Raw genomic sequence first — 12,007 nt, forward strand, 5'->3', positions numbered from 1 at the left:
TGGTTCAATCCACAATATATCTTTCATGGTAGCAAAAAGTAGAATATTGTGGCAGATTTGGCAGCATTGCAGTGGTATGATGGGAGAAACAATCCTGGCAAACTTACTGTCGAAGGCTTTCATGGCCGGAATCATTAGGATGTGGTGGGTTTTCTGGGTTGTATGGCCATGTTCCAGCAGTATTTTCTCCTGACATTTCGCCTGCATCTGTTGGCTGACATCTTCAGAGAATCGGGTAGCAGTACAGCAGGTGGAGACTGCTCTACTGCTACCAGATCCTCTGAAGATGCCAGCAACAGATGCAGGTGAAACATCAGGAAAAGTAGTACTGGAACATGGCCTTTCAACCCGGAAAACCCACAACATCCTAGTCCTGGCAAAATTTGTACTTTCCATTATCAGCCTAAACACATTCTCCTTAATTCATCAGACAAACATAGCTCAAAAACAACATAAATTTACAGAAATCCCTCCCCCACAACAGTTTTTTTCCCATCGTACACCCATGTTTATTGACCTGTGAAGAAAGGGCCTCAGTGTGTATTTGAAATTGCATTCCATTATCAATTTTGTCACCGAAAGTACAATGGCGAATATTATTGAGCTTCATATTTATGAATATATAATCTTAATACACTTAATACACTTTTACTGGATGTTGTGATTGATGCATTACAGGTGAGTCAATATTCAGTGCAAATTATCTGCCTTGCTACTGGGGCACTAACCCCCAAATTCCTTTACTATGATTAGTCTTACATACTAGCAGGACTATTGAACGAGGAACAATATGTTTCTAGGAGTGATGGGCAAAGGAACAGCCCAGCAATCCTCAGGAGTTGAAGCAGTAAAGAAAATGAGCAAAAATCAAATCCAAGAAAACCTGCTTGAACTCACCCCGGCGTAAAACATTTTATTACGAAAGCGGCTATTGAACTTCTCTGGATTGGCTTCTGCAGTAAAGAAGAAGAAAAATAAAACAGAGCACACAAAGTCAATTTTCTAAGTCAATTAAACAGTACATTGCTCTTGCTGGTTTGGTTTCTGCCATTCTTCCTGATGGGCGAAGAGCCACTGCTGGAACGAAATGGCAGGATCTTTCTTTTCTATTCTATGTAGATGAACAAGAACTGATGAACAGATCTAAATACGCCACCCGTTTTTCATCAAATGAAGTCAGCTGCCATGACTCATTTTTTCCATGCAGACCTTGTTCGCTTGAATTGGCCTTGACTACAGAGCTAACAAGTATTCATTAATTTGGATTAATTAACACCAAATCATTGCAAAGCATCGTTCCATGATCACTGGAAGATTTATTCAGATGACTTTTTAAACTTCTGCTACAGGCAGAGACGCTAGTTATGCTCTGAAGATTTAGTAACTTATTGACATGTAAACTTTGGCAGGCAAAAGCTTTTTCCTTCAGATGCAGATGCACATCGAGATCCTTGCAAGTTTGGTTTGGTAGGGGTGTACAACGGGATATTTGCCTTGGGTTTTTTCATGGGAGTCTCTGAATATGCTTACCGCCACAGAGATTTATCACTGTCTAAAGACCAGACTATATGACAGTGGTGGTGAACCTTCGGCACTCCAGATGTTATGGACTACAATTCCCATCAGCTCCTGCCAGCATGGCCAATTGACCATGCTGGCAGGGGCTGAGGGGAATTGTAGTCCATAACATCTGGCGTGCCAAAGGTTCGCCACCACGGCTATATGATATGGAATATCAATTTCTCCTGAGCACAGCGCAAAGTTCTTGCTCCCCGCTATACCTCAGGATCGTTCCCCAGAAAACAAGCCTAGCTGTAAATCTGGAACAACTAGTTGATTACAAGAATAGATGGGTTATAACCAGAGTGAGATGCAACTCCTTTCCCTCAGTCTACCTCCAAGGGTGCTTTCTCAATATTCCACACAAAGAACATCGCTGCCGGTGCTGTCCCTATACATCGGACTCAATCTCTCATATTTTGCTGTATTGTTCAAAGTATAACAACTTTAGAATTGACTTGTAGGCGCTGTTTCCAACAGGATTCACGCTATTCTCCGATAAAAGAAAAATGTTTACGCACCTGAACAATTCCAATGTGAAAATTTTGGAAGCGGCTGCCATATTTTTAAGGCATGCTTTACAATGTAACAATGATTTTTAAACGTATCTGGAAATGTTTGACATTTTCTTGATTATATTCCCAAGAAAGGTTTTGGATTGGATTGGATTGGATTGGATTGGATTGGATTGGATTGGATTTTTGCCACCTGATAAAATGGTTGGTATTTGCTGTATCAGATCTGCAATATCTAATTTTGCAAAAAAAAAAAATTCCCCCCCACCTCCCAATTCTGGCATCTCCATTCTTGATAATATCAGAATCAGTGATCATGTCAGGGAGGCAGCAGAAGTGGGAGGGAAACCATGCCCAACCTCCAGCTGATTTGAACCAACCATCCCTTTGAATTTTAAAGGGCCATTATTTCTGTAGGTGAAAGATCTGGCCTACAGCATCTACTGCCCTAGAAAATAAAAAACTTTATCGGACAGATGCACTGTGAGCCCAAAGGGTGTGCAGAAAATAATGGGCAGTAGATCTGGCCTCTGAATCAAGAGGTCAGGTCTACTGTTTACTATTTTCCAAGGGTGGCAGACCTGGCCTCTTGGTTTGGAGACCAGGTTTATCGTTCCCTATTTGGAACACACTGAAGCCAGGTCTTCTACTCATCATGGGCTAGAATGAAGGGCAGGCTGTTCTTCCTCTAGCCTCCATCCTTCCTTTTGATTATCTGTCCTCCCACTTCCTGTGCGGAGAGGCACTTGAAAAATTATCATTCTAAGTTCCTTCAGAAAGAGCCTGAGAACAGTTTTCACTAAATTGGAAACTTCATTCTGATACGTACTAAAAGGCTTTCCAGCATGACTTTCCAAAATGATAACAATGCTCCCAGTCTTTATTGAAATTGATAAGAATATTTTGCAATGCAGAATTAGAATAATAGCTTTTTAAATTGTACATCCCTGCTATGAGGTGCCAAGTTATCCAAAACCTTATTGTTAGCCCCATCCACGATAATCAAGTCAACCGAAGAACTTTTAATTTCTGGAAATTTGTCTAACTTTCTATACATTATGTTTTTTTTATCCCACCCTTCCTCCAAGGAGCTCAGGATAGCATACATAGTTCTTTCTTCTTCTGTTTTATTCTCATAACAATCCTGTAAGGCAGAAGAAGAACAGAAGTTTGGATTTATGTAAAGAGACTCAAGGTGGCTTACAAGCTCCTTTCCTTTCCTCTCCCCACAACAGACACCTTGTGAGGGAGGTGGGGCTGAGAGAGTTCCGAAGAAGGTCACACAGCAGGAATGCAGGAGTGCGGAAATACATCAGGTTTGCCAGATAAGCCTCTGCCAGTCAGGTGGAGGAGTGGGGAATCAAACCCGGTTCTCCAGATTAGAATCCACCTGTTCCTAACCACTACACCACACTGGATCTCAGTTTATGCTGAGAGAGAATGGCTGAGAGAGAAGCCAGTCTGCAGGGAGGCAGTAGGCAGGGCACCATGGCAGACACCTGGCGGGGGAGAGGCCTCCCTGCCATGAGAAAGAGAAACCTCTCCCCCACCAGAAGATTGCACCACTGCGCCCGGCCTCTCCCGCAACGTGTGAGGCCTCTCCCCCACTGGGGGATCGTGGGATACCACAGATTCATTTTCAAATTATGCCTCTCCAGATACCACACCAAATCTCCAGGAATTTCTAGGCCAGAACTGGCAACCCTACTGGTGAGCATTATAGCAAAACAGCCTTGTTATGTGCAGATCCAAATAACATAAACATCCCAAACCTCACCTCTTCGGATCTCAGAAAATAACTTTTCACTCAAAAATTAACAAAATGTATACAGTGTTGTATTGAATTTAAGGTAAAAAAATTATTGTGAAATAATAAAAAAAAGAAAGTAAGTTTCCACTGAACACCCCAGGCACCTTGCAAAATGACGACACAAAAGCAAACTTTTAGACTTATCCTTGATTACGTGCCACATTTTCTCTTTCCTTTAAAATTGGAGCGAGAGGCAGATGGCGATGAAAACCATTCCGCCTCAATTACCCACTCACAGACACCCAGCTTGCGATTGCCAAAGTATTTCTCTTCTCCTCTAATGTGTCTTATCCAACTGGCATCTCTAAAATAATGTCCATTCATTCTTTATAGAGTGCCATGACTTCATTATTAAATAATGCTTCTCCTAAGTGAGCGAGCAATCCAGGACCACATCCATACTGTACAGCCATAGCCCCATTTAGAATGCATGCTAGCACATGTTCAGGAAGAAATGATGCCGCTGCTGTCATCACTTCATTTGTTTGCCCTTCTGAGGCCCTTCATTATTATTCTTACAGCTTGCAGCCATCTTAAACATGATAAAATATGCATTAGCTCTTTCCATCAGGCATTCAGATCTTTATTTAGCCTGGCACTATGGTGCTTTAAAAAAAACCCAGAAAATTATTTTTACATGGCTTTATGATAGTATAAAAATGAGGACAAGTAAGGTTCTTGTTCAAAATTCATCATGGTAGAGCAGCCAGATGCCAAACAAGGCAAGATAAGTGACAAAAACTGGGGTAGCATTGGGGTAGTTTCCAAGCATACCTGGTAATTTGCTCAAAAGTGCTTGAGTGGCCCTTTTATTTGGAGTTGTATGAATGGACAGGCTCCAACTGAAATGAGGTTGGTGACTATCTACAGCCCACCAGACTACAAAATCCTCTTGCTAAATGCCAGATCCTTACCTGAGCTGACATAGCTGGCCTCAGGGGAAGTGTGGTGGACTCCTAGGCTGGTTGTCCTGAGGGACTTCAAACTACATACTGAGGTTGCTTCATCAGGAGCAGTTCAAGATAGCCTCCGTGACAACTCTATGGGCCTGTTTCAGGTAATCAGTAGTCCTACACACTGTGCAAATCACACTCTTGATTTGGTATTTTGTTCTGGGCGAGAGGAATGTGACCTGAAGGTGGAGGAATTCTCAATGGTTCCTTTGTCATAAACAGATCATTACCAGCTTAGGTTTAGACTTTCAAAGATACAAAGCAGCTGTCAGTACAGTTGCTCATGGCATCCTTTTGGACTGACTATCCAGACTGGGAGGCATGTCCTACATGGAGGGTAGATTTCAGAAGGTGGAGCTACTGTTCAGTCCCTTGTCCTTTGGTCTATGAGGTCCCTCAAGGTTCTATCTTGTCCCCTATGCTTTTTAACATCTACATGAAATCACTGTGTGAGGTCATCCAGGCATCAGGGCTGGACTGTCATCAATTTGCAGATCACACTCAGCTCTCACACTTCCACCTGATCTAAGGGAGGCTCTAGAACCTTTGAACCAGTGCCTGTTGGGCAGAGGGTCCGACCCAGGCTATAAGGTGTAACCCATTCTGGACAGGATTGCCCTCCCCTTGAAATAACACGTCTGTAGTTTGGGGGTGTCTTTTACCAGCTTCAACTCATTCGCCAGCTACCACCTTTCCTGAACAGAAAAGATCTGGTCTCTGCGGTAAATGCCCTGGTTATATCCAGATTAAATTGCTGTAATGTGCTCCACATGGGGCTGTTCTTGAATATGTTCAGGAACTCTGGCCCCTTCCACACATGCAGAATAATGCATTTTCAATCCACTTTCACAACTGTTTGCAAGTGGATTTTGCTATTCCACACAGTATAATCCAGCTGCAAAGTACATTGAAAGTGGGTTGAAAGTGCACTATTCCGCATGTGTGGAAGGGGCCTTTATTTGGTACAAAATGCTGCATTCAGGCTGTTGACTGGTCTGGGATGTTGCGATCTGACCTTTCCAAATTTGGCCCACCTATGCTGCCTTCCAATTTGTTTCAAGGCACAACTCAAGGTGCTGTTCTTGATCTTCAGTGCCCTATATATACCTGAAGTACTATCTAATCACTTATGTACCCATCTACCTGTTATAGTAAAGTTCGTAAGCCCTGCTTCGAGGGCCCCTAGCTGCTGAGATTAGGCAGATGACAAGGGCCTTCTTGGTTATGGCACCAAGGCTCTGAAATGCTCTCCCCAGCGAGATACATCTGTCCCCTTTGATGGCATATTTTGCCATGGTGTGAAGAGATCCCTCCTTCCTAGCCAATGTTTTTATGTTTTGTATGTATTTTAACACCATTTTAACTCGTTTTATGTTATTTTACAGATATATGTGTTTACTATACTTTTACAATGTATGTTTTCACTTTAATGGTTTTAGAATATAATTTTATCATGTAATTGCTAGCCACTTTGGCAGCCCCTGTCAGAACAGAAAGGTGGGATCTAAGGTTCCTGTCAGCTCTGATCAGTCATGGAAAAGGGGAGCTGGGAGCAGGAGACTCTCCCCCTCATTTGCAGGGGGTGGGGGAGATAAAAACCCTAGTAACTTGCTTATTGGGGCTGCTTGGATTCAAACTTTGACAAGGTTGTTAAAACCAGTTCCTACTTCCCTGTTTCTCTGGTTTTGAATGCTTATTATTATTCTCTATAATTCTAACTACGTATTTTATGAACTTTTGTTTCGGTCTACCTTGCCACATGCAGACACCTGGGCCTTTTGGAATGGTGACCAAGTTGATAAACCTACTAGTCCCTACAAGGCCTTGTAAAACCCATCCTAGGAAGGAGGTTCTAAGGAGGTACTAAGTCACCTTGCCATGGTCCCAGTGGTAAAAAATTCAAGAACTCCCCTGTAGACTTTATTTATTTATTTATTTAATCATTTAATCATTTAATTATTTAATTATTTTAGTGTACCACCCACCACTGATGGAGCACACTTTAAAGGAGGGAGGGAGGGAGGGAGGGAAAGCCCCACCTGGTTCCAACAGGTGATCATTTAACCCATCTTGTGATATTGGGAGCCCGAAGAGATGGCTGCATTGGCCTCCTTTTCTTAGACTTCCCTACAGAAGGCTGTGGCTGTTCTCCAGTAGCCCAGCTCCCTTTATTTGGGCTATCTGCCAAACTGCCGCCATTTACCTAATTTGCTTTGAAAGGTAATAGAAGAAAATTTTGGCAGGGGTCTAGTACAAAAATTTAGCAGATGGTTTATTCCACCCATAATTTCATCTCCATGTCAAGAAAATGTTCACTTGATAAATATGTGTCTTTCAAGTAGCCTTTGCGTACAGGAGCCTTTCCAGAATATGTCGCAGCAACATTTTTGAGGGACATTCTAGGAAAAAGTAGCTAATGTTCTTCTCTGATAATGATCACATTAACAAATAAATCCAGATACAGCCCTATCTAAAAAAAAATCCATAAATCTTCTTTTTTTGAGCTTTAACTCCTCTGTTAGGATCGTAGGAAACTGAAACACTGGCCATCCCATTCCCATATCACATTGTAAAGAAACAAACTCACCCAGAGAAACTATCCCTTCCTGACATCTTGCCACTCTCATTCCTCCCATCACTCCACCTCAGTTTCCTTTCCTGGTATATTTATTGTACTGTTTCCTCATTTTTTTTCTCCTCCAATTACTCATCTATCCTTTCCCTCCAACTTCTTAGAAGTATTTTGCTGACTTCTTTTTGCCTTAGTCTTCTCTTTTCCCCATACCTCTTTTGACCCCTTACCATCTGGTTTTAATCTTCTGTAATCTGTCAAGATTGCCTTCACTAAAATCATCAATGACCTGATTACTTGCCATAAAACAGATGGGTGCCACCTTTGGAGTTAATTTTCACAATCCTATCATACGTTTAGTGAATCATTTGTCTGTTCCGGTGTGCAGGAAGAATATACAACATTTGTGCTCTCACCTCGAGATTCATGGAATTCTAGAGTGACGTGGGCATCAAATCCAAGGCTGAAGTAGTTATTGAAAACACTGAGAGGAAGCTGGAAAGACAAGAGCAGAGAGGGAATTAAACACGGCCTGAGAAACAATGGAGCAGGAGTCTACAACATGAGTAGTAGAGATAGGCAGCAACAGAGCAAGAATAGAAATCAAAGTTTAGGAACAACCAGTCAGTGGATGTTCTGTATCTGAAAAAACTAGAAGGAGACAATAGAGAATTTAAAGAAGGAATCTGCACCATGAAGAATGAGTTTCTCAAGGGAGTCATGATTCTTGAATGGATTCATCTTCCACTTTGAAAGGAGTACATAAAAACAAGCAGGCCTGTAGGGCTCTATTGATTTTATCACTTCTGCTCACTCTGTAGATTCTCTAGTTTTTGGGAAGATACCCTATCAAGAAAGACTTTGTCTTTGCAGTAACAGTTATATTGATTCTATTCCCCATGTTTTCTTTGATTTTGTTCTCTACACTAATGTACGAGATATCTTTATCAGCCCTTTTCTTCACAAATTGATAAGGCTTCCTGTTGAAAAATGGTATCCTTCTCTTTTTGTCTGACCAGAATCTGCACATGACCAACTTGGTTGATAGATTTCTCCTTATACCCTGTTTCCCCGAATATAAGACATCCCCAGAAAATAAGACGTAGTAGAGGTTTTGCTGAAGTGCGAAATATAAGGCATCCCCCGAAAGTAAGGCGTAGCAAAGTTTTTGTTTGGAAGCATGCCCGACGAACAGAACACAGAAAAATAACACATCCCCTGAAAATAAGGCATGGCGCATCTTTGGGAGCAAAAATTAATATAAGGCACTGTCTTATTTTTGGGAAAACACGGTAGCCATGAGGAGCCAAGACTATAGGACAGAAAGCTTTCATTAATGTTATTTTTATACTGCTGTCTTAAAAGTTTTGTATTTGGCTTATGCTGATAAAGGTTGACTAGTTTCTGCCTTTAGCTCATCTCTCTTAATTTATCTGGCCAATTCTCCCAACAATTCAGTATTGCAGCCCACATGGAGCTACTGAATCCTGATTTAATATAATGGAGAGAAAGAAAAACTTTTACATTCTAAAGTGGCTACCTTCATAATATTACCTGCAGAGAACCAGGCACTTAGAAGTTGCAGTTAGAGAACTGCTGACAAAAGTCTGGGAAAATCTTGCTTGAGGGGAAAAAATCAATGCAAAAATTAAGGGGAAGTCGGTTTGAAGTGCTGTAAATGTAACAGGCTGGATTCCAACGGTGCCATCATATACAAAGTTAGACTGAAGTCAGTGGCCTTACAAAGGTGCAATTCTGCACATGATGGTATTGTAGAGTGATGCTAATGGAACAGAACTTCTTCATCTTCTCCTTTCCACTGCAGTCAATCATCAGTAACCATGTAGGAAGCAAGGGGGGGGGGTCTGTAGACAAGCAGGTCATCTGCAGAAACTGTCCTCCCCCTTGACCAATAGTTGTTATACTGGCTTAACTGCTGTTACAGTACTGGAATGGTCTCTTACGATCCCATCCACCATCATTTTATGATTTCCTGAAAAGTTGCTCTGTTTATTATGTCAAAGTAATCATTTTTCTGTAACTGGTAATCAGAGCCAACATGGTACAATGGTTAAGAGCTGCAGATTCTACTCTGGAGAACTGGATTCAATTCCCCACTCCTCCACATGAGGCCTGCTGGGTGACCTTGGGCCTGTCACAGTTCTGTCAGAACTCACTCAATCCATGCAGAGTTAGGCAATAGTGTTGATCTCTACCACCATTACTATCTGCCATCATGTACTCACTTCTTCACTTGCAAGAGCCTTGAGCAGTTGTACTTTCTGATCAAGCATAAAGTCTCAGTACCAGTATCATGTTTCCCCAGAAGAGTAAACAGTAACTTTGTGGGGCCATTTCAGATCAGAAAAATGGCACGGGGAAAAGGTTTAAAATTGCCCTCTCACCAAGCTACAGCCCTGATCTAACTCAAGACTCCATACATCTGCTATGCAAAGAAAATAAAATCTGCAAGCTCTCGTCACAGAACATCCAGTGCCATCTGGTTGACCCTACAAAATATAGTGATGATTCAGAAGCTCCTTTGCGAGTTCACGGCCAAAGGATGTCTGTCTTTTCACTTCTTGCCGAAAGTGGACTATAAATGTTGTGCAATTATTTTTTTGTCTTCCTATACTGGAAATCAATTTGCAGTTAAAATGGGACTTATATCAGTCCAGCTCCTAGCCTGACAAAGATTTTTCTTGTTTACCAAAATCAAACACTAAACACAAGAAGTCCGTAAAATGAAAAAAAAAAAAACCTACCATGAAGGGGGAAAGAAAAGCAAATCCTACATTTTCCTATTTGTGAACATTAGAAAGCGCCATGAATAGACAGGATGCTGTTGAACATTTTCCAGGAATCTCATGCTGAAATTAATGGGACTTACTCAAAAAGCTAGAAATTTCATCAGAACCATACAAAATAGAACAAATTTGATTAACACCATGCCTGAATGATCATTTACCATGCTCCAGTTTCCCTGACTTCTCACGTTCCATAAATGTTATTCCAATATCGCCCCGTTTTCAATCATGGCTATTAACATAATTATTACAGAGATCTTTTTTTCCTCTAAGTTGTTTAATCCTTGTCCGTTTTTTCCAGTTACACTATTTTTAAAAGTCTGTTCACAGCTTTCGACTTTACTTCTAGATAGCCTGGCAATTCTAATGGGTAGATGTTGTTTCATGTTGATATGGAGAGCTTGCATTCCCACTAACAGTAAATAGCAAAAGCAGTAAACAAGTAAACACAGTTAATCAATTAATTATAACACAAAATTTAGTGACCAGTTGCAAAACAGACCTGGTAAATAATAAGTAGGTATTGGCATTAACTAGCAGGAAATGCTCTTCTACTATTTTGTGTGGATCCCCCCCCCCCCTTTTTCGGCTGTGAGAGAGGGACTGTGATATAGTAGCAACTCCTATAGCTTATATAGAACACTTGCTTTGCATGCGGAAGTTCAAGATGCAATCTCCTATTAAAATGATCTTGCAGAGCAGGTGTTGGGAATTTTTTTTCTGGCTAAGAACCGCCAGTCCTAGTAAAATAATCCAAATGAGCCTATATTCTGATTCAGCATAAATCAGCTTCATGCATTGATCACTAACCTTCCGGGTTCCGTCCTCTAGCTCATCTTGGGGTAGATCAGGGTTTCTCTCCACCTGTAGGTTCCATCGGTCAAGTTGGACAATGGTTCCATCTTCTACATGGCAAAGAATTTTGGAGACAGGCTCATCGGTATATCCCTAAAAGTAGGACAGGTTTGTAAAAACAGGTATAAGCATTGGACATTTCTTTTACAAGATGGTGCATTGCAGAGAGCCTGAAGAGGGTCGACCCAATTCGAAGAGGGTCGATCCAATTCAATTGCAGTTCTGAGTTTTCCAATGGGATTTTCAGATATGTATAGAGGATTTGCACGAAACTCAAATATATTCAAAAATACATACTGCATGTTCCTAAATATATACTTATCTATATGCATAGATGATAGTAGGAGGCCTAGTTCGCAGGGTCAAACTAAATGTGAAACATGTGAAAAGAATCCCTAAGAGGCTGCAACTGAGAGTCCTCTAATCTGGCATACTAGCATAGGGAAAAACACGGAGTCATGTGAATTCTCACCCTCAATCTGAACAGCAAGTGACACCTATACCTTGTCTCACAGAAAGATAGAACCTCGATGCTGAATTAATCCACAGCCACTTTCTGGACTTTTTTTGCATTGAAAGGAGGTGATAGCCATCTTAAAGGACCAGGAAAAAATGACAAAATTGGAAGGTTTGAGTTTTGAAAAACCAATGGACGGTGAAGAATCTCTAGGTGACTCCAAGCAGAATGCAGTTAAAACTACTCTGCTAGCCCAAGGGACTCCACAGATACAGGCATTTTTACTTGTGGTGACCATTTTGGAAAAATCAGGGGGGCTAATTTAAATAAAAACAATTAGTGGGGGAGAATCCTCAGGGGCCATTGAGCAGAATGCAGTTAAAACTGTTGTGATCGCACAAGAGATTCCAGAGACACAGGTGGTTTATCAGCAACAGCCATTTTAATATTGGAACTTTTTTTCTACAGTGGAAGCATG

General features: G+C 41.3%; 1 protein-coding gene across 2 annotated transcripts in view; it reads right to left on the minus strand.

Moving 5' to 3' along the window:
- DGKI (diacylglycerol kinase iota) overlaps window positions 1-12,007 on the minus strand; it is a 308,979-nt gene that overhangs the window by 113,737 nt on the left and 183,235 nt on the right. For both annotated transcript variants that reach the window (XM_048499948.1, XM_048499947.1), the window contains exons 14-16: window positions 11,028-11,165; window positions 7,827-7,905; window positions 898-953 (exon numbers count right to left, since the gene is read on the minus strand). In XM_048499948.1, the coding sequence (XP_048355905.1) occupies window positions 898-953; window positions 7,827-7,905; window positions 11,028-11,165 (273 nt within the window). The remainder of the gene's footprint in view (window positions 1-897; window positions 954-7,826; window positions 7,906-11,027; window positions 11,166-12,007) is intronic.

The sequence above is a fragment of the Sphaerodactylus townsendi genome, linkage group LG06 (assembly GCF_021028975.2).
Source record: "Sphaerodactylus townsendi isolate TG3544 linkage group LG06, MPM_Stown_v2.3, whole genome shotgun sequence".
Lineage (NCBI taxonomy): Eukaryota > Metazoa > Chordata > Lepidosauria > Squamata > Sphaerodactylidae > Sphaerodactylus > Sphaerodactylus townsendi.